This window comes from Mustela lutreola, chromosome 8, assembly GCF_030435805.1.
Source record: "Mustela lutreola isolate mMusLut2 chromosome 8, mMusLut2.pri, whole genome shotgun sequence".
Lineage (NCBI taxonomy): Eukaryota > Metazoa > Chordata > Mammalia > Carnivora > Mustelidae > Mustela > Mustela lutreola.
In genome coordinates this window covers 17,057,205-17,084,651 of record NC_081297.1, presented here as the reverse complement: position 1 = coordinate 17,084,651, position 27,447 = coordinate 17,057,205, and the positions used below count along the sequence as shown (strand labels likewise).

General features: G+C 45.9%; 1 protein-coding gene across 18 annotated transcripts in view; it reads left to right on the top strand.

The window, feature by feature from the left end:
- Positions 1-27,447, top strand: part of KIAA1217 (KIAA1217 ortholog) — a 289,219-nt gene that overhangs the window by 238,078 nt on the left and 23,694 nt on the right. For 13 of the 18 annotated variants that reach the window (XM_059183912.1, XM_059183911.1, XM_059183910.1 and 10 more), the window contains 4 exons: positions 4,893-4,997; positions 5,508-5,557; positions 11,750-11,916; positions 24,471-24,646. In XM_059183912.1, coding sequence (XP_059039895.1) covers positions 4,893-4,997; positions 5,508-5,557; positions 11,750-11,916; positions 24,471-24,646 — 498 coding nt within the window. The remainder of the gene's footprint in view (positions 1-4,892; positions 4,998-5,507; positions 5,558-11,749; positions 11,917-24,470; positions 24,647-27,447) is intronic. The other 5 variants (XM_059183916.1, XM_059183918.1, XM_059183921.1 and 2 more) reach the window with 1 other exon arrangement.

Sequence of the window (27,447 nt, the reverse complement as noted above, 5' to 3'; positions counted from 1 at the left end):
GGAGAGATAGCAGCCTTCAAGGTCAAGGTTATCAACACCATTTCTTCGTGACCATCTGTTTCTGGCTTTCGCCCAAGGACTGAGAACACAAGAAAGTGCCAGACATGGTTGCATGCAGTGGTTGGGGGACAACCTTAATGCGTACGGAACACGGCAGCCCCATGGCACTGGCCACGCCCACAGTGTCTCCTCAAGAAATCTAGAGGTTTCAGTGAGCAGTTAGATTGATGGGGCGTTTTCAGAGGAATGTTTTTAGTTATAGAATTCTTTCACCAATAGGTTAACTTCGGGCAGAAATAGAAAGTTCCCTGCTCAGAGTCCTATTTGAAGCTTTACCACAAATTCAGATCATTCGAATTCCAGTGTTCTGTTGAACTCTTCTGAAAACAGTGACTTTAATTACTTTGGGTTTTTTTTCCCCCCTTCATACCAGAGAATCAGGGCATGAGCAAACAAGAGCATAGCCCAGCTTTAAGCCTGTTCACTATTTCGTTCTGGAAAATGCCTTTGGCACTGCCAAGATTAAAGGGTTTTAGTTCACTTAGATTTTCTCCCAGAAACAAACAAACAAACAAAAAAGTGACTCTGAGGAAGGAATGATGATGCTTTATTCACTGTCTCGTTCACACCAGCTTCTTTTGTGCCTAGCACAAGTAACGTGCTTGAAAACGTTTGCTGATGGCTTGTCTGCTGTTCATGACTTTTTTGTGGGGAGATGGAGAGCACAAGGAATGATCAGGAACAGATAGTAAAAATAGTCACAAAATACAGGAACTGGAAATGAATTGATGGGCCCCCTGGGAAGCACTCCCAGAAGGCCAGCCCCCTACCCCCCAATCATCGCTGTTACTGACTCTCCTGAGCCAGTGGGCTCAGCGTTGGTAACTGACTCGGGAGGTGAACGACCCTCCACCGGGGTTGGTCCCATCAGCTCAGCCAGCTGTTTTCCCTCAGCTCCCCGACACTCCTCCTGGATGGCTAAAAACATACCTTTAGGGATTCATTATAAAATTACCAGTCTCCTAGTTGTTACGGCACAGACTTGTTTTTTAATAGTCATTCATTTACCTAGAGATAAGACAGTAAGGACTTAATTCAGGTTTAATGAGGCCTGGGTCAGCACAGAGGCCAGTCCCGGGTCAAAAAAAGGCTGAAGGTGAAAACTTGAATCCAAAAGTTGGATAAGTGGAGTTACTGGCTAAACGTCTTCCCCCCAAATCAGACTCTTTCCTTCCCTGCCCTCGGACAGTCTGGGCTTTGCCTCATCAGAGGCAGACGTGGGCTTTCAAGGGAAGCTGGTTGTAGCAGAGGGAGTTTAAATACTGGGATCAGCACTTTCCCTGGATTGGACTTGAATTTTTTTATTAATATTATGCTTGGGCCCCAGGAAGATGCATTCATCCAGGCTGACTTACGGCCCTAAATGACTAGTTAACCATACATACTAATCACATAAATATGGCTTATGGAATGATACAAAAAGGTTTATGAAATCACTTTTAAACCATCTTTTCAACAGTAATTATACCAGTCCTGTAATACCTTAAGCCAAGGAATATTGGCAAGCATTGGCTGAAATGTCTTTAATATTCTGATGGTTATCGTACAGAATTGCCACTGCAACAAAATGACAGGGTCGTATTTAATTTCTCGTCTTCCGCTGCGTTTCTCTTTTCTCCTTTTCGCATTAAAACATACTTCATAACATTTCATCATGGGAGAAGGCTGCATAAGTTTCCAGTCGCTGTAATTTAGTTAAACCATAAAATTGTTTCCAGATTACCAACCATGAAATGGAAAGACAATCTTATTTATGAATTTATAAATCAGATAATCTCCCTCAAATGAATCCTGAAACCAGAAACACTTTGATGATTAAATAGGAGGGGAAAAAGTTTTCTCATTACCATGTGTCAAAAGAATTGTATTTTTGTAAAGCAGTTTTGGTCGAGGCAGTGGAACACGTGGGTACGATCACATGGGTTGGTCACGTGCACGCCCCGCTGTTTCCTGGACAATGGGAGAGAGTTGTCTCCTGACCTTGGCCGTCAGGCTCAAGTATTCTCTATTCTCAGGGCTCTGACAGATCATGTCTCCTTCCTGGTGGCCCCACCAGTGACATAGCCTAGAGGAGGCCATGCAGAGAGCTTTGACAGCCGTCCTCAGAGAGAGAAAGGGAGAACCAAATGTGTATGTATAGAGCCGAGAATAGAGCTTTGCTCCAGAGCATCCAAAACTTCTATCCCAGGCAGTTGGGTGATGATGTCAACATAATGTCTGATGAGGAAGGAAGAGTGGAGTGAGATTTGCGTATTGTCTTTCTCTGCATCCTAAAACCACCATGCAGGGAAGCCCAGTGAGCAGCTGAGTACCCACTGAGCCAAGGAAAAAGCCAATAAAGGCATGTACGAAGCCCTTCAGACGCCTGTGTGGAGAGGACCCATGGGGATGAATCAGTTGAAGAGCAGTGTTCTGACTCTGAATGATTTGGGCGCTTTGCTTGGATTTGATGCTGCTGCCCTCCCTTGTTAAACGGGGTAGTGAAAGCTGGTGACCAGAGAGTGATCAGAAAGGGCCCTGTTCGGGGTTGCGCGTAGAGCCAGTGTTGGAATCCCTTCCACCATTTCCTCCTGTCAGATTCTCACTTAATGCTTTATAGTCGTAGACATAGCTGGTTCTCACCATCGCTGTCGCCTGTCTGGTTAGGTTGTCACCGTGCCTTCCTATCCCACGCTCCAGCTTCACAGGCTCCTTTAAGCCATTTCCTAACCAAGGCTGCCTAGACTCTAAAAATGAGGTGTCACTCAAGGAAGGAAGGCGGGGTGGCCGGGAGGGATCTTCTGCACGTGCCTAGGATTGAGTAAGAGCCGTGAACTAGTACCATCTCAAGGAGCTCTGAGTGCCCCTCTACTCGAGGTCATGAGCTTGACTCCAGCATTACTGTGGGAAGAATGGGGGCCCGGGATGACTTTCTTCTGCTGCTCGGCAGATCTCCTGGACATCATTCATTTCCCAAGAGCCCATTTGTCTAAGTCTTTTTCTCCCACTCAGCAGGCAGCATGACCAACCACCACTTTCCTTGGCCACTTGGGTCTGATAAACTTGGGATTGCCATTAGAGGTTCACTAACCTGATTTCTTGATTAGAATTTCTTACTGAGTTCTCTGTTTGCGACATGCACTGTCTAATGGCAGAGAGGAGGCCAAAAACACAGGTAAGACTCAAAACGCTATGCCACTCAGCCTTCAGCCTTCACTACTCTGCCTGGAAGCAACTGGAAAGTCACTCCAGGAACTTCCACTCTATTTGCAATTTTTTCTCTCTACCATAGTTTCTTGCAGTAGAACAAAGAGATCATACTATTTAGCACGTCGGCTGGATACTTTTCCTTACTGTGTTCACAACCAGTGACTATTCAGATTGCGTGACTTCCATCCGAGAAACTCGGGATTGTGTCAGAACCATCCATTTTAACCTAAAGAAAACGCATGCGACTGTGAAGTCAAAGTCATAATTGTGCAGTTAAGCTCAGTGTTTCATATGGCGCTACGGGTTGTACTCCCAAGACAAAAAGCAAGGCCAGAGGTTTTTATACAGACAGAATTACCTTTGCGAAGTTGGAGATACAGATACGTCGTCTCTCGATTAGTCCAGCTCAACCAGCTGTTTGTTCTCTAGCACAAGAACAGGCCGCCATGTTTTTTTCCATGCAATACCAGATAAAGAAGTCAGCTTGTGCTTAAAAGCTACAATGTCTGAATATGCTGTTTGTAGTACGGGAATCCCCAGGGCTAACACTACCGGGGGCCTGTGGGGTGAGGAACCGTGGTGGAGAGCGGGGTCACGTCTTTGTCTCGAGCCATCCCCCGCTGGGACACCTGCTGAGGGTATACGTTGGCGGACAAGGTACCCCCACTACTCAGACTGTTCTCCGCTGTCTCCCTTGTCTTGTTTGAAACTACCACGTAAGTGTCATTGCGTTTCACTGGCAGTGACAGCCATTGCTGCCCACCATGCCCACTCTGTCGTGGTGGTGTTTTTATCACGTGCTGGAAATAACAGTCATCGTTCTGCGAAACTGCCATTGGCCAGGGCTCGGAGAGGGGAGCCTGTGTGAAAGGCCAGACGGACGGTGCCGTGACCTCAGAGAGCCCCAAACAGAGGGAGGCAGTGTCTGTGCACGGTTCCTCATGGGGGGATTTTTCACTTGTGTCTTCGGATGGTCAAGTTGTCAGGGATATTTGTCTTCCTGCTGGATCCTGTGAAAGCCCCCAGATTAAGGTTCCTACGACATTAGACTCGGCAGCCCCTTCCCCCAAGTCAGACAGTAATTCCAGTCCTGTTTTTCCTTCGGAGACATCCATTTGTGTTGCTCTTGGGCTGTACAATTTGTACTCCACACTCGGCCAGCGTCTCCATCATTGACACCAAAACCTCGGTGACAGCCTTCCAGCCCATGAGGACAGCTTGCAAGTCTGTGCCACCGGGCCCCAGCTAGCCTAGGACATGGCCGGTGTCAGCGATCAATTTGCAACAGCAGGGCAGAAATTCACAAAAACACGGCGGACAGAGTCCTTTCAGAAGGAAGCACTTTTCTGTTTTCCAGGAGGCCTGGGCTAGCTCCTCTGTCTGGTGTTGTGTTTTTTTGTTGTTGTTGTGGGTTTTTTTTTTTTTTTTTTCCAGTGAGCTCAGTGGGTTAATATTAAACTCTGATCATTGAATCTTGAACCCAGCAAGGATTTGTAGGCTGTTCACATCCCTGGGGCCAGGATGGGATGAACTTTGGCAGCCTCCTGGGTGGTCCATTTTATAACCCTCCGCGGATCATTCACCTAGACAAACCAGTCTGAAAGTCAATAATAGCTTTAACCAACGATTCTCTTGTTTTACAGAGAGAGGATGCAAGCCATGGAGAAACAGATTGCCAGTTTAACTGGCCTTGTTCAGTCGGCGCTTTTTAAAGGGCCCATTACAAGTAATAGCAAAGATGCGTCTAGGTAAAAAGAAGAAAGCAAACCAATGAAAAATAATTCGATCTGTTTCTCTTTAATCATTATGATAATCCATTCATTCAAATCCGTTTTTCTTGTAATCATCTCAAGGCTGAAAATATTCCCATCTCTATGAATCATGGTGTGTTTGTTTGTTTTCCTTCTGGTAATTCTTGGTCGAAGGTAACACTTTGGCCCAAGAAGGGTAAATGGGCTTCCCAGTGCATGTGGCTTCACGGACCACAGCGCCCGTGCCCGCGAGCGCCATCCACTCGTCTCCACGTCCGCCTCATCTGAAAGTCATGAGTGCTGCTCGGCTGCATTCCACCCGCAGTGGCAAGTCCACACCTGGGAAGCCTCTTCCATTCTGGCCGGTGGTGATGCTGACGCTCAAATACCCTCATTGCTTGATACCATCACGAGCTGCTGCTAATCGCTTAGAATAGTGAATGGAAGGGGCCAAAAAAAAAAGAATTTTGGAAACTGTGTAGCTGACTCTCTTTTTCTTTTATTCAGTGAGAAAATGATGAAAACCACAGCCAATAAGAGCCACATGGAGAGCGCAGGTAAGTGTTTTTCCGAGCCTCGGCGGGCTGCCTTGGATTCGCTTTGGCTGGTTTCGGAGCATTTAACGTTTCTCTACGTCGCGTAATTGGTTGGATTTCAGAGGCTTTCTGGATAACGCCCCCCCCAACCCCAACCACCACCAACACCCCCTTCCCAGCTTAATGCTGAAATTCCAGAGTAGTCACTAATTAATTCGGGGGAGGGCGTGGCCTGAGCCCTTTGGTCCTCTCCATTCTGTTTTTCTTTGTCCATTCACTCTTCTTTCATTTATTCAACTATATGGTCCCGCATCCGACAAATAGGTGTGCCTGGCACTGGGCAAGGACAGTGGGCATCCTTGAGACAGGGCTGCCCGCCTAGAATTCCTAAGCCTATGGGGAAAACAGATCCAGAACCAGGAATTACGAGTGGTAAGACGGAGTGCAGGGTGAATATTTAACCGACAGATCTGGCCTCGACTGAGACCTTGCCCGGAGGAAGTGACAGAGGCTGAGGCCCCAAGGATGAATGGGGACTACTTAGGTGAGTGAGAGGGGACAGTAAGAGTGGGCGCAGGAGGCAGGGAGGCATGTGTAAATGCTGGGGAAAGGAATTTAGATGTTATTCTAAGTGCAAAGGGAAGCCGTTAGAATGTTCCACAGGGAGGAAGGAGCTCAGCCCAGCTAAAGAATGGGAATGCACTGGAAGGGAGCCCGTGGTCAAGGTGGAAGGTGTGCTCCGACCAGGGCCAGTTTTGTAAATGCCAGCATTCCCCCCAAGAAGACCCAGTTATGTTCCCAGTGGAGTTCACCAATATCCACGTTTATTTGATGTCCACTTTATGTGGCCGGCTCAAGGCAGGCCTCCTCTCAAGAAAATGAGATCTTCTCTTGCGTTGGATTAGAAATAGAAATTATTACCAGGGACATGTTCAGCTACTGAATGACACAGGAAGCATGTGGCCAGTTGGGTGAAACCCCTAATTTTGGGGAAGCCGCAGCATGTTACACAGCATAGTAGAACGGACAGATCTCGGGGCTGCCCCTGAGACCTCTGGTCGATCTGGTTCCTCCCTGGCTAAGTACAGACAGTTCAGCTGTGAAGCCGGCCGGGCTGGACGTCCAGTGTTTCCAGGCCTTATGGGATTTGTCGGTTTACTTAGAAATCAATCGGTGACCTTGGCCGCAGCCAGAGAATTATTTTGCGGAAATTGCTAAACTTGGCTTCAGACCAGTTGCCAGTTTGTTTGGAAGATGTCTGTTGGTTCATTTATTTTCTCGTCTATTGTGAATGTAAGGGGGGCGGTGGGCACGGAGAGGAATCTATTGAACTCGAAGAAGCAGAGTAATAAGGTGGTTAGCCGGGGCTGAAGGTTGGGGGAAATGGAGAGGAGTTGGTCAAAAGTGTCAGCTTCCAGTTAGAAGATGCACAAGTTCTGGGACATCTAATAAGAGCACAGCGTTGTGATTATAGAGAACACTTCTCAGCTATATACTCGGAAGTTGCCAAGAGAGTAGATCTTAAACGTTCTCACCACAGAAAGGAAGCGGCAATTACGGGACATATGATGGGCGTGTAGTGATCATACTGTAATATGTAAGTGTATCATCAAATCAACACATAGTACATCTTAAAGTTACACAGTGTTCTGTGTCAATTACACGTCCATGAAGCTGGCGAGAACAAAGGGGGCCTGGTGAACTCATGAACGCCACAGCCTTCCGGGCCCCTGGATTCTATTCTAGGAACACTGAGTACCCAATGCTGTTGTTCTAATCGAGATGCACACACTCTTTTACATTCTCCTTTTCCTCCCTTTCACTTTGGGTGACATCATCCTCATAATCGCAGGAAATGTTTCGGGGGTGTCTCCTACGTGCCGGGTACTGTTCTGGGTTGCGTTTCATGCCGGAACTCATTAGGTCCTGATGCCTCTCCCCTAGATGGGTACAGTTGTTACTCCCACGCTCCAGATGAGAGCACTAAACGCATGTCCTCACACGACACGTACTCACGTGGTGGTCTCCCCTGCCCCCACCTGTCATTTTACCTCATTCTTCTGTGTTAAGTTGCCCCAGTCTCTCTAAAGCTATGTAGGTCGTTTTCACTGCTTTGTTGCAAAAGATTTTATGATGGTTTTGGAGCAAAGGGAAAGGAGCAGGTGTGATATCCCCAGGAAGCATTTCCCAAAGTGGAATCAGTAGGTCCAGAGGGATGAACTTGAGCAGCGTGGGCACCGTGCTGCCAGTTTTCTCCTCCACAAGGGCTGAGTCGGTTGGTGATGCTGCTGGCAACTGCACGTGCATTGCCGCGTCCCCGTGTCCCTCCTGAGTTTGGTCCCTCTCGTTCTCATAGGTCACAGCTAGACGTGGTGCACGGGGCTTTCATTGTCATAGCAGCCTTGTACAGTGCGCAGAATGTTTGAATTCTTCTGGAATCCTAGGAAGTAAGCTACAAGACCGAAAGTATTATCCCCCTCCCACAGTCAGGTCCACGGAAGAGACATCAAGGAGCTCTTTGGGCCAAGGGTAGATCAAAAAGGGAAAACCAGATTTCTGGTTACTCAAGGAATATTGGGTTTACGGTGGATCTAAGAGAACCAAAGAAGCCTCCCATTTCAAAGACATACCACGGGTCTTTTATTGTACATTCTGTCATTTTATACACATTATCCTGTAAGGAAGATACGAGCCGCACCGCTAGGGGGCGTCACGGTCAGTCCCGCCGGTTCTCAAGCCCGTGTTCTTTCCGTCATGACAGGATACATGAAGCTCGCATCAAATTTGCATTAATAAGATTCATCTGACAGTATACTTGACCTCAGGCAGATCTGGGAGGAGGTGGGGGAAGGGCGACATGCATAGAAAGGAGTGAGGTTGTGCGGACTAGTGTGTGCGCGCCGGGAGCAGAATGTGCGTGCCTCCTGTGTGGGTGTGGAGAGCACATCCCGGTCCTGTGCATCGCCTCTGAAGGGGAGCTCGTTTCACACTCTGGGTTCCCACCCACCGAATTCATCTCCATCTTTTAGATTTCGGGGCCCCTGCCTCTTGACCTCAGCCCGTTGCTGTGAGTCTCGGCTTTTCTATTGCCTGACACTCCCAGGTGAGGCGGGGAAGCTGGCAGGGTCTCCTCTTGCCCACTCTGCTCAGAGAAATAGTAATCACAGTTCCCTGCATTGGCCTGGTTCACCAGGATGAGCAGTTCACATGCGTTAGTTCCACGGCCTTCCCCATAGCCCACTGACCCACTTGACAGATAAGGAAACTGAGAAAGAGGTCATGTTACCTACCTGAGGTCATACAGCTCGGATGTTGGATACTGAGAATAATTTCCAAGATTCCCATTTAAATAATTGAGTGGATAATAGTGCCACTGGCCAAAATCAGGCCTCTGGAGACAAAGAGGGTTGGGGAAGAGGAAGAGAAATCATGACTTTGACCTGCTCGTAGAGGAGCCCTGGATTAATGTCAAGGTCTTGGTGTGTGCATGCGAAGAGACCTGGAGGCTGGAGACAAAGATGTGGGAGACATTTGTCGGTGGTCCTAGTAGACGTGACCTCCCTGGGAAATGTGTCCGGTCAGAGGAGAAGCTTCCCAAGGGAGCACACCAGGATTTAAACAACTGGCTGAGGAAGAAATGAGGAAAGACAGTGTCCGAGACGGAGTGGCAGAGAGGTAAAAAGAAAGGAGACAGGAGAGTTTAAAACTGACTGAGAAAGAAGGGAGTGAGGCAAAGCCCGATGTTGCCCATTGTCGCATTGGCCCCACATCTGTGGGACTGACACCTGACCACTGGCCGTCTTACAGGGAGCCACCAAGTGGGTGATGGAGATAGAAACCAGATGTAGTAAATTAGATGGTAAAGAAATTAGACAGATGAGTGTGGATTTCGTAGAGAAATTTGGGGACAGACGATGCTTTTGAGAACCAGTGATTGGCATTCAGCTCTACCAGATGGTGCGTGCCCTGTCGCTCTCCCCGTGTTAAGAAGAGGGGACAGAGAAGGCATGTGTGTCTTCTTTTGGCTGAAGAAGAGCAGAGACATTCTTAACCCCAAGTCGGGGGTGATTAATGAGCCCTGTGTCCTTTTCGTTGGAGAAATACCTCGATGATACCATTTGTGGTACACCTGATGCCGTATGCTGTCCGTGTGCGTGTGTGTGTGTGTGTGTGTTGGTGGCACATCCGCGTGTGTCTCTGCCTGTGGGCACAGAGCCTGCTCCAGTGGCCTGGCTGATTCTAAAAGGAAAACGTCCAGTGTGTTGTGATCAGCCTCGGAATCCTTGATCTCGAAGGTGCTTGTTCATTGGGACATGCTGAGTTACTGGATGTCCTCGTACCAGAGACCTTCCCAGTTGGAGAATATGCTCTGGGACCACTGCAGAGATCGCAAGTCTTCCTCTTCCGGGGGGTGATTTCAGATATGCGGGACAGCAGTCCCGCATTGGTCAGAGTCATGGTCAGGATGGTAGGAGTGGCCAATCAGCTTGTACAAGTAACAAACAGCTCTTTGTCTGCCCTGCTGGGGTCCCTTCGGAAATCCTTCTAATGCTTTGCGTTCTGTTCTCCTGACTGCCCCAAGGGGGCTGAGAGAGGGCTGGTCTTCGGAGGGTGAGGAATTTGGTGGACCATCAGCGCCCATGGACATTGCTGGGAGCCGGCAAGAGGACAGCTGTGAGCGCTCCCTGGCCCACGGGCGTGTCAGCCACCCCACCCCCCCGCAGCAATTCCCTTGAGGCTAGGCTGTGTGCGCAGGGGAAGGACTTCCCTGCGTGCTGAGCCCAGATGGAGAGAGAGGCCACTGTGTGCAGCCACTTCAGAGTGTGCAAAGCAGCAACAGGGTTTGGTCCCGGAAGGGCTGCCTGCCCTATTGCAGACTATCCTTTACAGAAAAGAGAACTAACCAGAAGAGGGTGTGTGCGGGTGCTCACACCTGTGTGTGTGCGTGTGTGTGTGTGTGTGTGTGTGTGTGTGAGATATAAATTCGGTCTACTCTGGATGCTTCTTCCAGAGAACTCCATTGTCTTGTGAAGACAGTGGTACCTCCTTTTGATTCCTGTACCTTGCTGATCCTGTAAATCCTACTCGAGATCCTTGGGGAGGCATTTTCTGAATCAGACTCGGTCAAATCAGGCCCTTCCCAGATGGACTTAGGAAATCCATGAGGCTTGTTTAAGTTGGCCCCAAGAAGCACAAGTTTACGGCAGCTCGAGAAGTATTGAGGAGGATTTTCTTCCTGCTGCCTTTTTTGTTTGCTCTCCTAGAGAATTTTTGAACCAAGCCTGATTGTCTCAGTAAACGAGATGTGAGCAGAAGTCCTGCTTCTTTTGGTCTGAAAACCCACAGGGATTCACAAGAAGACCCTCTTCTTATTACTTTCCCCTTGGTGACTGGGCTGAATCTGCCCAGCACTAAGTGTCTGTTGTCCAGATAATACATCCGACCATGAGAGCACCCAGTATTAGGTCCCAGATTTTTTAAAAAAACTGTATTTTCTATTATAAAAATGTATTTTCTATTATAAAATTACAGATATTTACCATGCAGATTTAATGATACAAAAAGTAGAAATATAAACATATATAAAACTCAGGGCACTTGGCTGGCTCGGGCAGTTGGGCGACCAACTCTTGATCTCAGCTCAGGTCTTGTTCTAACGGTTATGAGTTCAAGCCTTGTAAGGGGCTCCATGTCTGGTGTGGAGCCTACCAAAAAAATAATAAGTAAATGTGTGTGTGTGTGTGTGTACACACACATATATATTATATATATATATATGTAAGTAAATATGTATTTTTGAATTAAATAGATTTTTTATATATCATGGAATACTAGCAGCTAGAAAGAATGTTAATACTTTGTTATAGATACATCTAATCTTTTCTCTGTGCAAACTTGTATAGAGGAAGGAAGGAAAGAAGGGGAAAGGGTAGGGAACAGAAAGGAAAGGAAAAATTTAGCTTCCTTAATGTGGCATCAGTTCTGTGTTCTGCCTTCTACAACATGACATTTACAGACTGCATAGTATAACCTTGCATGAATGTGCCATCATTTAAACCCAATTCTTTTTTTGTTTTTCCCCCGCCATTTAGAGGACCGACATAATTAAAATTTTTTTCATACTGAAGGAGTTACTGGTGATCTGTTTTGGGATGAGACTCAGAGCTCCCACTTTCTGGGACCCTGAAGTTCTTGGCTCTTCTTTTCTCCTAGGAATGCTGCATGTTTCCGGAGGCAAGACTGTGGGCGCCCTGGAGTCCTCGGGGGTGTCCAGCCAGCCCTTGTCTGCCAGCCCCTCGGCTCTGCACATGAGCCTGCTCGACATGAGGCGGAGTGTGGCCGAACTCAGGCTCCAGCTCCAGCAGATGCGACAGCTCCAGGTACCCGCCCAGTTCCGCGTGGAGGGCGTCCTATGGCTTAGCTCCCCAGAGTCTGCATACTCCTCCCAACATTCCCAGCCCCTTAGCCCCTTCGCCAGGCTCTCTCCACCCTGTGTTCCTAAGGGCAAACTGAAGACCTAAAGAGGAGCCCCATCGAGGCATGGTTTCCTCTCTCACACACACAAAATCGGTCTAGATCCTTCCACCGCAGCTCGAGTCAGTCTGTTACCACTTCTGGAAGCGAGGTGAAAAACCATTAAACATTTGGTTTTTTGGAGGACAGCTAGAAAAAAAGGAGCCCATGGAGCATCTAATAGCCAGTTAAAACTTCCTGCTTGCAAGTGTTTTGGCTCCTTGGTCCTCCTCAGGGAGCATGCGCGAAGGTGGGACAGGCACCTGCGCTGTTTTTGCAAAGAACTATGATGTACTTAGAAGTATGACTTTAGAATAGATGATGAATTCATAAGGAAAAGAAGCCGTCGTGGAAGACTGGTTGAGAATCACATCTGCATTTTATCTCCTTACCTTTTTCCATTTATTTGGTAACATACAAACAGTGCGGGAATCGAAAGGGAGGGAAAATGACCCTCTGTGTCACCAGTCTGGGGGAATCCGTCCCATCGGTCTGATGAAGCAGAGAAATGTTTTGTGGGGTTCTGAGTAGAAGGAACTGGGGCTATGCATTTCTTTATGAGATTGCTTTCCGAGACCTTTCTGGATGCTTCCTATGTCAGCCTCATGGCCCCTGCCTTTGGGGCAGGTTGGTCATTGAGGATGTGGTGCCGGCTTGGGCTCCATGTGGGGATCTTCCCGATTTCAGGAAGCTCATCTTCTAAACAGCGTGGTGTCCTCAGAGCTGGTCAGGGAGGGGTGGTAGCAGGGAAGAGCTTCCTATCACAGCTTCGCTTCCCCTTCTGCTTGCTCATGGTTGATCCCCACGATTCTCACCACCTAGTTAAAGCTAAGATGGTGATTTCGCAACCCGACAGCACTAGAGCCTAGGGTTTTTCTGGAAACCAAGGTTTTATCTGAAATTTTAGTATTCATTCTAAAAAATGTTGTTGGAAAGTATTAAAAACCAATGATTTAGTACCCTGCAAATGTGCTGGCCAGAATGGGTCTGCTGCGTCCCAGGTCCTTCCTTGGGATTTTTTTTTTTGGAGGGTAAGCCCCTTCTCACGTGGCTACTGCCCATTAGTGCCACCTGCTGGCCATTTGGAAATTATCTCTCCTCCCTGGACCCTCACAAGAATTCCTAAATCTTGTGTGTGCTTTCCAAAGCAAGCAGGTGTTGGCATGGTGGGGTTGGGGGGGTGGGGAGTAGGTAGAATTGCTTCAGTCTAAGTACCAGGCTTCCTCTGAAGTGTGGCTCATTCAATATGGAGGGTGACGTGTGTGCCTGTAGCATCACCCTGGCCTTGTTTGGTTTTCCAGCCGGTGAGGGGTGGGGGGTTTCCCACAGCCCGCCTCTCCGGGTGAACCTTGAACTGTGGTAGCTCGGTTTCAGAACTATCCGTCCTCAAGCAATGTGGTTCTTTGGTCAAGGTCTGGGAATGCTATCTTAACCACACAGGTTCCTTTATTGCCCCGAGATTGCTCGGCCTCTCTGGCAAGGGGTGGGGGTGGGGTATTAACAACAAAGCAAATACTCTCTTGAGCTTTGACATGTGTGCAGTTCTAAAGAGCAGAGACATAGGGGAGGCTTAAACATTTTGTTGCCCAGCCGATGGTGGTTGTTTCTACCTCAGTCTTTGTATTTTGTTCTTTGAAATTTGTCCCCATCAGCCTTCCTTCCTGTCTTTTCAATCAGGGGAGTCTGTCTGGTTAAGACAAAACCAGTTTAGAATAATTAAGCCATCTCAGCACCGATTCTCCTTCGGCGTATGTGTTATACACTGAAAAGGAAGTGCAACCCCAACGTGATTATAAGTCCAAGAATGGAACTATCATTAGAAATATACGGAACTCCGTGGAGGAGTCTCCAAAGAACAAAAATTGAATTAGAAATTCAAATGTTCTTTGAACTGTGTTATAAAATAGGGAAACTGAATGAAATCTTTTGTGCTTGGCAGCCGGCTCTAGTAATTAGATAATTAAATCACTGGAAAATCCTAGCCTGTAGAGCGTATCCTATTTGAGCATTTTATTTTCAGAATTGATGGATTATTCTCAGGGATAGAAATTTGATGAGGACACAGTGGGATGGGTAGTTTAAATTGGGCAAAAAGAATGTCAAGGGAGGCACGAGGGGCCTAAGCAGAAGATGAAGAAGACCACTAAAACTCTTCTTTGTGTAATTCCCTCCTATCCGATTTCACATGAATTATTTGTCTAAGACAGTAGTTCAATCCTGGCTACCTATTAGAACACTTGAGACCTTTAACAAAAATATCGGTACCTGGGCACCCCTGCTATAGTCTGACTACACTGCTGTGAACCAGAGGTCAGGCACTGGTGATTCTAGAATGTTCTGGGGTAAGAACTCTTGCCTGTGGGTATTATAAACCCTCAGTCCTTTGAGATGCCTCTTAGAAATATTGAGATCTCAGCTATCATAAGGGTGAAGCAGAAGCAGATGGGGTAGCCACCACCCTGTAAGTGTGGAAGACACATTTGATGACATCAAAACCCTGACTTCAAAAGATGCACCCCATTCCCAGTGGCAAATAGAATGTGTTCTCTACTTAGTTATAATAGCTACAAGAGCTATATGGAACTTCCATGTTGTCATGTTCCATGCTGAGGTAAAAGTTGGGTCGGCACTTAGCAGGCAACGATGGACAGGCGAGAGGTAAAGGTCTTATACCTAACAATTGTATCCTTCAAAAGATGATTTTCTTTTCTTTTCTTTCTTTCTTTCTTTCTTCCTTTCTTTCTTTTCAGCATAACAGTATTCATTATTTTTGCACCACACCCAGTGCTCCATGCAATCCATGCCCTCTATCATACCCACCACCTGGTACCCCAACCTCCCACCCCCCGCCCCTTCAAAACCCTCAGATTGTTTTTCAGAGTCCATAGTCTCTCATGGCTCACCTCCCCTTCCAATTTCCTCTAACTCCCCATGTCAAAAGATGATTTTCTTTATCTATTACCTTTTCTGGTGTGATATGGAAAAAGTTTTCTCTTCCTAACTGATGAGACCATCTTTCTTTTTTTTTTTTTCCCAAAGTGCCACAGTACCTGGATTTTCCCAAAGTAATCTCATACCCACCAAAGTGATTGCTGTTCTGTCCCTCTCTGTGGGCTGAGGGGAGATATAAGCTTCTAGAAAATGTGATACAAGTTCTGTGAGGGCCAGATGAAACTTGGCCTAAAGAGAGAATGGGTATATTCTGCTTCTCTAATTCCCAGAGGTTCCCCCCCACCCCTGGCTCCTATTTCCTTATTCTGCCTCCTGATAAATTTTTTTAAAAGTGGGAGTTATTCTGAACTTAGCATTCTATTTTTAAGACTACTGAGAATTTACTATGTTTTCCTAAGAGAGGAAGGAGGTAAAATACCAACACAAAAAAGAAACATAGCAGTACACGAAGACCTTGTATCTGAAATGATATAATTCAATACAGTTATCTTAAGGTGTCTTTTTAAATAAAATAGTACCTCATGGAAATGTGCCAGAATCTCATTTAACTTCTGACATCCAAAAAAAATGGTTATGGGACTGTGTCCCTGAGAAAAGCACACCAGAATTTGGCCTGTGCTGAGCAAATCTGTTTTTTTCCAACTGGTCAGAAATAATTAATGGAACTAGTTCAGTGTCATACAGTTTACCAAGCCCTAGATAGACTCTCACACAGAGGCTGTCTAAGATGGGGAGTCATCTCCCAGATAGCAAGTGGTTGTGACCAGCATCTTATACATTGTTCCCTACAGCCTGGAGAATTTAAAGGGGTAGTCAGGAGTCATTCTGGGGTCTGGCTATCATTAGGAAACCTCCGATTTATAATACAAGTACTTTTCAGTGTCACTGCTGGACAGAAAATCAGTCCCATTATATTGCACTGTTGGTTAGACTGATAGTCTTAGGTTTTACCGAAGAAGTCAGGATTTAATATGTGAGGTACATACCTATTTTGAGGTGCATAGAACTAGTTTTAGGCAGTTTTCTAGTCTCTAGATGTTGATGGGGAAAGTTATTTGGTTTAATTAAATATTTAATGGCCAAGAACATTATTTCTGAGTATTTTTATAAAAATGTCAAAGCCTAGCATTTATAATAAATTCATGTTTGCAGAATGAGGGGGTAACTGTAACAGTACTTACCTTCCCACTGTGGACAACTAGAAAACTAAAAAATAAGTATATATATATGTATTAAACAACTATTTCCAGGCATTGGATGACAGACAACACAGGACTGTAATCCTTGGGAGAACAGAAGCAAAGGAAGTGAATGAAACCTACACTTGACTCAGCTTTCTGCCTGGGGGCGTTTTCAGATCATGTTGTAGAAAGAGATGACTGAGTGGAGCACTGACAGCCTAATTGAGAAGACAAGATCAAACTTTACTGAGCTGAAACAGCTAGAATTTGTAGAGTAGAATACCAAATAAGAGGAAGCTCTACAAAGAAAAGGCTATATAAACCTGGGGTCTGTTGTTGAATAATAAGCCAAATATGTATAGTGAGAAAGATCACCAAGCCAGGCAAAAGTAGAATGGGAGGCTTTAAGCTAAAAAAAAATACCCAAAGGTCACATGGAGCTAGGAGATGTCCATACTTTTACAAGCGAGAGTCAAGAGGCTTCACTGGTCACTGGGGCATTCAGTAAAGATCAGAGAAGAACGATGTTCCTGTCTTGGGACTAAACTAATCCCTGAGTAAAGAATGTCCTAGATTCACCCTAACAGAGCTTAAAACCAAGCCCCTAAAAACCAAAAATGATCCACAAGTAACTGAGCCATCTGCCAGAGCAACTCCATCGGTTGAACCATCGGTGCCTGTCCAGCACTCAGTCAAAAATTACTAGACATGTGATCCATAACCTTAAGAAAAATTGGTAAAAACCCAGAACTGCCTGTCCAGCACTCAGTCAAAAATTACTAGACATGTAATCCATAACTTTAAGAAAAATTGGTAAAAACCCAGAACTGCCTGTCCAGCACTCAGTCAAAAATTACTAGACATGTGATCCATAACCTTAAGAAAAATTGACTGATTGGAAGCAACCACTTATTGCAGGGATAACCAGAACAGCAGCAAGGGCTTTAAAGCAGCTATAGTAATTAATCTCAAGGATTTAAAGAAAAACATGAACACAATAAGACAAGAAAAAGATATTTTAAAAAATCTGAGTGTAACTTTCAAGAACTGAAAAACAGTATCTGGGTGGACTTAATAGACAATATATTACTGTCAAAACAAAATATCAGTTTGAAAACAGCAGTAGCAACTGTTCACACTGAAATATAAAGAAAAGACGAGTAAATGAATCAAATCTTAATAATTTGTGGAACAATAATAAGTGGTCTGAGGAAAAGAGAAACACATTAGAAGAAATAGAGGCTAGAATTTTTCTAAATGCGATGAAAGCTGTAAATCCACAGACTAAAAAACGTTCAACAGACTCCTGGGGTGAAGGGGAGGAATTAATAGAAAATCTTACAGGCAGCGAGAGGGGGAAAGAAAAAGGTACCTTACTTGAACGCCTGGATAGCTCAGTGGGTTAAAGCCTCTGCCTTCGGCTCAGGTCATGATCCCAGGGTGCTGGGATCGAGCACCACATCAGGCTCTCTGCTTGGCAGGGAGCATGCTTCCCCCTGTCTCTCTGCCTGCCTGCCTCTCTGCCTACTTGTGATCTCTGTCTGTCAAATAAATAAATAAAATCTTAAAAAAAAAAAAAAAAAAAGCAAAAGGTACCTTACTTAAAGGGAAATATAAATAAGAATTACCACCCAATTATTCTGAAAGACAAAGTTAAGTCTGGAAATAACGGAATGACATTTTTACAGTATTGAAAAAAAAAAAAAAAGAAGAAAGAAAGTCCGTCCTTCAGAAAATAGAGGACACTTCCCAACTGGTTTTGTACATCCAGATTACCCTAACAGCAAAACCAGTCAAAGATAATTTAAGAAAAGAAAATATAGACCAATAACCTTCATGAAAATATGCATAATGAATCCTTACCAAAATATTAGCAGTTGAATCCAGCAATATATAAAAAGGATACTATATTATCCCAGGTATGGGATGACACCTGGTTATTATCCCAGGTTTGCAAGATTGTTTTAATATGAGAAAAGAAAAAAAAGAATCAATGTATTTAACCCCATTAATGGAAAAAAGGAACAAAATCCTGTCATTTCAATAAATACAGAAAAAACATGTGACAAAATTCAGTGTTGATGATAAAAACATTCAACACTGTAGTAGAAGGACACTTCCTTAACCTGATAAAGGATGTCTGAAAAACCTACAGAAAACATCGCTAATGCTAAAACACTACACACATTTCCCGTAAAATCAGAAACAAGGCTTCTCTCACTTCTATTGAATACTGTACAGAAGAGCCTAGCCAGTGCAATAAGGCTCAAAAAAGAAAGAAAAGGCATCCCCATAGGGAGGTAAAATTGGCTTTACACACAAATGATATGGTTGTGTATATCTGGAATCAAAAAGGCTATGAAAATTGCTACCAGAAATAAGTGAATTAAAGCAGGATAACCAGAAGCCAGTCACTATGCAAACATATGAAAATGTTATTATGTACAGTATAAATCTATGCAGTTGATTTATGCACACAATGGAACACCATGCTGTGTTACCAAAAACGACCTCCTGAAACCCACAATGACACACTGGATCTCGAAACCTGTATACTGAAGGGAAGAGACCACACCCACAAGACTACATATTGTGTCATTTCATGTATATGTCCGTGGAGGAGAAGAGCTCGTCTTTAGGGACAGAAAGTAGATTGGTGGTTTGTTGGGGCCGGGGTTTGGCGGGGGACTGGTTGCAAAGGGTCACAAAGGCGTTTTCTAGGGTGTTAAAAAATGCCGTCTAACTTCTTAATGGTGGTTACTTCGGTGCTTATACATTTATCAAAATTCACTGATGTGTGCCCTTAAAATGGGGATGTTTTATTGTTTGTAAAGGATGCTTTAATAGAGGGTTTTTTTTTTTTTAAAGATTTTATTTATTTATCAGAGAGAGAGGGGGAAGAGAGCAAGCACAGGCAAACAGAATGGCAGGCAGAGGCAGAGGGAGAAGCAGGCTCCCTGCCGAGCAAGGAGCCCGATATGGGACTCGATCCCAGGACGCCGGGATCATGACCTGAGCCGAAGGCAGCCGCTTAACCAACTGAGCCACCCAGGCGTCCCTAATAGAGGGGTTTTAAGTTAATTGACATGTAGCTATCATTGCTAAGCAAAAGTACATGTAATGATATGAACTGCTGATGACTAATTTATTTGAAGTATTTAGAGAGAGATGCGGACTACATCTTTCCTTCAGCTTGGCATTTCACACAGTGCTGGGATGCACAGGGGCGTCCTGTGTCCTGGGGACAGTGGCCAGAGCACCAGGCAGGAGGGCCGGGGACTAGAGGAGCATAGAAGGAGAACCTGGGTCCGTGCATATTCCTTCATGATTAATGAGCTCCTCATTGCCTGGATGCCAGCACTGTGCTATGGAAAATTCCCTCTCTAGTCTCTGCAGCTGGTTCCGGTAAGCCCCTCTTTCTAGAAGGAGGATCGTATAACCCGGAACGCCAGGCAAACCTCCTCTTCAGGTGAAATAATTCAAACGCCGTCTGCCGTGTTACCAGCCCAATAACTCGAGTATGACGTGCGGCTGCGGTCTTCCGCTGTCTGTAGTGTTCTGAGTAATGTCCCGTTGAAACTCCTGTGTACGGCCAGTATGTGTCAGTACCTCCTGTGTGCCAGAAACTGGGCTTGTGGCTGCGAATAAAACAGACATGTCCTTGCCTTGTTAGCAGAGCAACTGGGGGGCTGGAAAAATTACCGGGTTGAATTAAAAATGCTTCAATTCTCACCCTGATTCTGCCCTTAATGACCGAGGGACTCGGAACAAGTCACATGACTTCTCGGCTTCCCTTTTCCCATCTTCCAAATTTCAATTTTAAGAATTTTAAATATTCCAGTAGTAATTTCCAGCCCGATAGCCACTGTTAATACCCCCTTGTTTGGAACTTGTCTATGAGGTTTGGCGGGAGGGTTTGGGACCAAGGGTTGTGTACCGAGCTCATGTCACGGTGCTGTCATCTCTCCATTCGAGAGTCCTTTTCTCGAATGGGGAGGCTGTTACACTTATCCTTGGTGGCACATCAGAATCATCTGGGAAGCTAAAAGAATTCCCCGTGCCCAGGCTGCACAGTAGAACAGTTAAATCAGAATCTCTTGGCGGGGGGGGGGGGGGGGGGGTGGTAAGTGTCAGTCACTTTTCAACACACTTAATCATCTACTTATTTATCCCGTGCATACCTGTGACCCTGCATCCCACCCAGCCCTTTGAAGGAAATATGTCTGTGGGATTTGACCCATGGCATTGAATTTAAGCATGTCATTTTGGTACCTGGCAGTGTTGCCGTGTGTATTCAACAACACTGCTGTCAGAGCACGGCCAGGCGTGAGAGCTGAGCCCAAGGCATATCTGAGCCTGGGGGCCAGCCCATATGTCTACCATCAAGGAAGGAATTTCAGATTCTCCTTTGTTCATCATCATTGGCATTACTGCCTAACTCGTGCATGTATCAATATTTATCGAGTACCTGCTGTGAGCGGCCCTTTGTCCTGGAGTCACTGCAGAAATGGAGGAAATTGCAGGTGCAAAGTCCCTGCGGCAGAAAGGAGCCTAGCCGGTCAGAAGGCCAGAAAGGACGTTGGTGTGGCTAGAGCAGGGATTGCCAGCTGCCTATAATGGGAGGAGACAGGCAATGTGGGAGAGGGCCAGACTCCCCCGTGCCTCGCGGGCAGAGCTGTCACTGCAGAGAGCAAAGGAGGAACTCACCCTCTGTGCACTGTTTCCATACATGATGACTTTCAGCAATATATTGGCTGTTTTTAAGACCACAGTAAAAACACGTGAATAGCAGAAACAATGAGGGCATAATTATGAGTCATTCAAGAAGGTAACCCAAGAGTGGCCCATTTTTATTTGGTCCCTCCCAGACAAAACTGCAGGCCCCACCCCCGCAGCCAGATTTGTGCCAGACGCTGTGATAAGCACATTATTCCCTCACTGAATCTCCCTTCCCGGCCTCTGAGATAGGAACGAAGATCTCCCCTTCTTATGGATAGACACAGAGAGATTACTAAGTTTCCCCACAGTCACATGGCTACTGAGGGGTAAAACTAGAAACTGAACGCAAGCAGTCTCTTTCCGGTTGGCCCACCGGTACAGAGCTGGGCCTGGAACAGGATGGTGGCTCTGCTTGTTGCCCGTGTTGAAATGTTTTCCTCTGTATTCAGCAAAACTGGACAACACGGAGAAGTGTTGAGTTGAGGGTCTCATAGCATTTGCACACAGTAATGGACAGCCAGCAAAGACCTCACTCTCCAGAGGGGATCCACAGGAGTTGTCCTACCATCCCTGAAACCAGGAAACAGAACAGACCAGTAACAGCTCATTGAAATTTCAGGGAAACTTTAGGGAGAATGTAATAGGTATAACGTAACTACTGTCTTCGAAGCTGACTGAAGAAATGCCCTTGATGGATATGCTATCAGAGAACTCTCCTGCCCCAGAGAAATACTGAATGCAGGACTTAGCAACAGGACTCAAGTATTTGACTAGATTGCTAGGAAGTCAGGTGCAAACCACATGGTATACTCCGTAGGCTCATAAAAGAGAGTGCTCTGGAAACTACATGGCTGTTGTGATATTATGCATGCAAGCAGCCTGCGTAAAATCCAGGAAAAAAAGAGTGAATTGCCAAGAGGCTTAGAACTCATCTGGAATCATCATCATTGCAACCATCAACATCAAGTACTATGTTCCAGGGGTCTGCGATCACGTGATTTTGGGTACATGGACCTGTATAAGCAAGAGGGACACAGATTCTCCTCTAACTGATAACGCTGAAATAGTCCAGAGCCAAGTCTACGTTTGTTGAGTACCTCTTCTAGATCGAGCAGTATTTCCTTCAATGCTCAGACAAGCTCTAGCAAGGGAGGTGAATCCATCCTCCTCATCCTTGAAGACAAGGAAATGGAGACCAAGTGAGGCTAAGTAACACGCCCAGGTCTCATAGTAGTCAGGGCTGGGGGTTTGATCCGAAGTGGAACCACAAAAGACCCCAAATTGCCCAAAGCCACCCTGAGAAAGAACAAACCTAGAGGCATCACACGGCCTGATTTCAACATATATTGGCAAAGCTATAAGAATCAACATAGTATGGTATTGTCATAAATACAGACACACAGGGGCGCCTGGGTGGCTCAGTGGGTTAAAGCCTCTGCCTTCGGCTCAGGTCATGATCCCAGGGTTGTGGGATCGAGCCCCGCATCGGGCTCTCTGCTCCGTGGGGAGCCTGCTTCCCCCTCTCTCTGCCTGTCTCTCTCCCTACTTGTGATCTCTGTCAAATAAATAAATAAAATCTTTAAAAAAATAAATCCATAAATACAGACACACAGATCAATGCAACAGAATACAGAGCCCAGAAAAATGGTCCCACATATATGTGGTCGATTAATTTATGATAAAGGAGCCAAGAATAGACAATAAGGAAAGAACAGTTTCTTCAGTTTAACGGTGCTGGGAGGACCAGGACAGCCTCATACAAAAGAATGAGGCCTTACACCAAATGCAAAAATTAACTCTGAAATGTATTTAAGACCTGGTACGTAAGACCTGAGACTATGAGATTCCTAGAAAAAAAAACACAGGTGGTAATCTCCTTGACAGAGGTCTTGGCAATGAATTTTTGAAAGTAAGACCAAATGTAGAAGCAACAAAAGAAAAAAAATCCACGGGACTACATCAGAGTAAACAGCTTCTGCACAACAAAGGTGACCATCAACAAAATGAAAAGGCAGCCTCCTGAATGGGACAAAATATTTGCAGATCATGTATTTGATAAGAGGTTAGGAGCCAGAGTATATATAACGCAATACCAAAAAACCCAAACCATCCAGTTTTAAAATTTAAAATTTATAATTTTAAATGTGCAGATCTGAATGTATATTTTTCCTAAGAAGACACATGACCAACAGGACATGAAAAGATACTCAACTCTGTTCATCATCAGGGAAATGCAAATGAAAACCAAAGTCACCTCACACCTGTCAGAATGGCTAGTATCAAAAAGATAAGGAGTAAAAATTGCTGGCGGGGATATGGAGCAAAAGGAACCCTCATGCACTGTTGGTGGGAATGCAAATTGGGCAGCCACTGTGGAAAACAATATGGAGGTTTCTCAAAAAATAAAAGTAGAATTACCATATAACCCGACAATTCCATTTCTGGGTATTTTAGAGCAAAGACAGTAACTCAGACGTATGCACTCCTGTGTTCACTACTGCACTACTTACAGTAGCCAAAATATGGGAACCAAAGTGTCCGTCAATGGGTGAATGGTCAGTAATATTGACACAATAGTGGGTGGCGACTACACGGACTGTACTGATACTGAGTGTCTAGAGTTGTTGTCACTGTACTGTACACCTGAAACTAATATAACACTGGATGTCAACTTCAATAATAAAAATTTAAAAAATAAAAGTATCAAAAGAAGGTGTATATATACCATGGAATATTATTCAGCCATTAAAAAAAGAATGAATGAAATCTTCCATGTGCCAATATGGATGGACCGTGAGGACATAATGCTCAGTGAAAGGAGTCAGAGAAGGACAAATATCATGCAACCTCTCTTACAGGTGGAATTTTAAAAAAAAAAAAGGAAGCCTTTGAGATCTAAAAGACCAAGTCATAAGGGTACTTCCGGCACTGCGATGGGAGGAGCCAGAGCCAGCAGGAAGAAGTATTTTGGTGCAAGGAGTAGCTTGCACCAACGTTACAGATGTTCCCCTAACACCATAAGTACTCTTAGTACCATAAGTACTCCTAAAGGTCCCACTCTTGCAGCTGAAGTCTTGCACTGAGAAAGAGAAAGTGGTGTTTCCCGAGGTCACACGGGTTCACGGAGGGAGGCTGGCCTTGGCCACTGGGTTCTGCGTTATCCCACGCTCAGTTCTATGTTTTAGTTCGGGGCTTGCAAACGATTCCCAGGTGCCTCTATAGATCTGCAAAACCATCCCAAACATTCGCTTGGCTCCAAACCTGGTGTTCTCCGCTGCGCCCTATAAAAACACGTCAATGAGTGTTTATGCCTGTTGCCCACGAGGCACTGACCAGAGTCGAGAAAGGCTCCTGGTTTTTTTGCAGACACAGACACAAATGTCTGATTGGGTCAGTTCGCAGCCGAACCTCAGACGGTGGTTGAAGTAGCAATATTATGTACAATTGTCACTTCCTTCCCTTTCTCGCTGGAAATAAACACTCAGCTGCAGGGCTGTCTCCCCAGACCCACTTCCCAAGACTCTCAGGCAGCCAGAGCCCAGCTGAGGTTGATTTCTTTTGTTTGACAGCTGCAGAACCAGGAACTGCTGAGGGCCATGATGAAGAAGGCCGAGCTGGAAATCAGTGGCAAAGTGATTGAAACCATGAAGAGGCTGGAGGACCCCGTCCAGCGACAACGCGTCCTGGTGGAGCAGGAGAGGCAGAGATACCTACACGAGGAGGAGAGGATCGTCAAGAAGCTGTGGTGAGTGGGGGACACCTGTCGCGTGTCACACTGTGTGACCCGGGGAGGGCCCTGTCCTCGCCGACGACAAAGCCCTTCCTCGGTGGTGCTCTCTCTTTCTCTCTTTATTGAGCATCTACTATGTGCCAGTTAGAGTCCTATCCCTTCCGGGCCTCCGTGGACCCTTAGCGCCATCCAGACCCAGAAAGTTCACCTGCACCCCTCTCTTGAGAAGCCGGAGCACGTGCTCCTTTGTAGGGCTCAGCAGCACAGCAAATGACAGGAAGCAAATGGCAAGACCCGATGATAAAAGGGAAGTCTGCCTTTCATCTCAGTAAATGAAAACGAATAGCCAAGATCACGGTGTTAAAATCATCTTCCTATTATCCAACGGTAGTTAAAAGCGCAAAAGAATAATTCAGATGTAAAGTATGTGTGATCTAGGAATGAAAGATGCCTCCTGGAAAGTTACCCATCTTCCGTGAGGTTCTTATTGAAAGCATCTATCAAGTCCCACTATTGAAACGAGCAGTTCATTCCCCCCCCCCCCCCCCCCCCGTCACTAAGGCAGGCCCATCTTTTATGGTAATCTATGTTTTGTTATGCAATGAAGATTTATCATAGAGTGATTTCACCTTCTAGGATCATGAATAGTAATTTTTCTGCGTTCTCCTGCTGTCGGTAATTCGCTTCTTAAATCTCCCCAGTTGGGAATACAAAGAGGCAACTTCGGCATTCTCCCCGTGAGCAGAAGGTCCAGAAGTCTTCATGGAAAGGGTTAATTCTATAATCTATTTGATGCTTGGGCTTGTACTCCTCAGATGCCAACCCCGCGTGTCTCGTTAAAAATAGAATGTTCCTCTCAGTAGCCATCCAGAGGGGGGTTAGAAATCAATTGTAGAGTTCTTACTTTCCTCAAAAATGGAATTTGGCTACCGTTGACGGACACCTCAAAATCGCTTCCAGAATCTTACGTAGTCGATGCATTTGTGGACAGTCGATCACCCACCGTGAGGCGATAAAGCTGTTTGTCAGAAACGTTTTTGTGACAGCCCAGTTGTCTCATTTGAGGTGTTAAGATTCTTCTTGGAAACGTCTTTAAAAATATATTGCCTTTTCAGAATATTTCGTCAGTTTTCCAATTGAATGATGAAAAAAGGACATTTTCTTGCTTCTGGCCTAGAAAAAAGCATCTTCAGCGTCAATCCTAGCCTGAGACCAGCAGCCCCGCCCGAGAGTGAGCTAGGAAGCAGAGTGGGGGAGACGCTGTGGGCGGGCCCCCCACGGGGAAGACGGGCACGGGGCCGCTGAGGAACTCCAGTCTCATGAAGCCAAGCATATGAGTATGTGTGGAGCACAAAACAGATGACTCACAGGTGCCGGGTGAACCCGCACAAAGGAGAGATTACTCTGGGCCCCAGGGATCAAGAAGACTGAACCTGAAGTTATTCATGTGCGCCCAGGCCCAGGGCGAGGCCCTGTGTGTAGTTGGGTCACAAGTGGCTTGTTAAACTGAACCAGGCTGGCCTGGAGGACAGGTGGGGTTCCATCAATGGAGGCTGGAGGGGGGTGGGGGGCTCCTGGGCAGAGGGAGCCTATGACCCAGCCTGTCTCAGGATGGGGAAGGCACAAGGTATGCTTGGAGAACTTCGAGTCATGCATTTTGCCAGGAAAGCGGGGTCCAGTGTGGGTCTAGATTGTGTCTCCTATGTGGGTAACGTTGTTCCGTTTGCTCGGTGACTGCCCGTATCTGAGACCACACTCGAGCCCAGCATGCCTGCTCGACGTCCGTGGGGCCTGTGTTTACCGAGATCACCCGGATCCCTGGCTTTTCGTGAAAGCTCCTGGGTCCATCCCCAGGTTCAGAACGTTTCTGGATGGAGCTTGAGAACGTGGTTTTACGAAGCTACAGAGGACATTCCGAGATGTCTTGACATTGGACAGTTACTGCCGGCCTGAGGAGGAGGTGCTGATGTTTCTGATCAAGGAGGTGGTGAAGTCAGAGCTGTATTTCAGAAAGGTCCCTCTGGTGATCACGGGCAGGACAGATGGCGAGGGAACCACCGATGTCAGGGAAGCCGTGGCAGTAACAGTCAGAAGTCAGCAAGGCCTGGATCAAGGGAGAGAAATAGGGATGGGGAGAGAAATCAAACGCAGGGCACTGAGTAGGGGATCCAAGTAGGAGACTGAGAGCGGGTTACAAAAGACAGCCCGAAATTTCAACTCTGGAACATTAGGAAAACCATTACCTCCTCTTCCTCCCCTCCCTTCCTTTGCTTGTGTCCTTAAACACACACACACACACACACACACACACACACGAGAATAAATTCCCTTGGGCCTCACGTTAGGGTAAGTTGCTGGTGAGCCATTCAGATGGCAGAGAAATGAAATTTGGGTCTAGAACTATGGAGAGAAGTTGAATCAAGATCCTCTCTCTTTGGTGGGTTTCCATTTGGAAGTAATAATTGGGCTTCTAATAATAGATGAAACATAGTTCAACAAATTGATGCTTCTTTTTATCTAAGGTAGAAGGAAAAGCAACTTAAACAAATAGAACAGATTTATATGTAAACCACAGCATCTGGGAACATCTGGCATTCCTTTGAGTGGAGTTCACATCTCAAAAGTCACATTGAGTACATAATATTGAAAAATTGTTTTCAGCACTCATTTTAGCTCCCTGATCTCTGTTACGTTGTGAAGGAACACATTTGATCCGACTGCTTTCTAACAGCAGGAACGTGTGAACAGAAGTGACATTGTTGTATACGATAATATCCATACACTTTTGTATATATTCCCTGATCAACAAAGGAAAA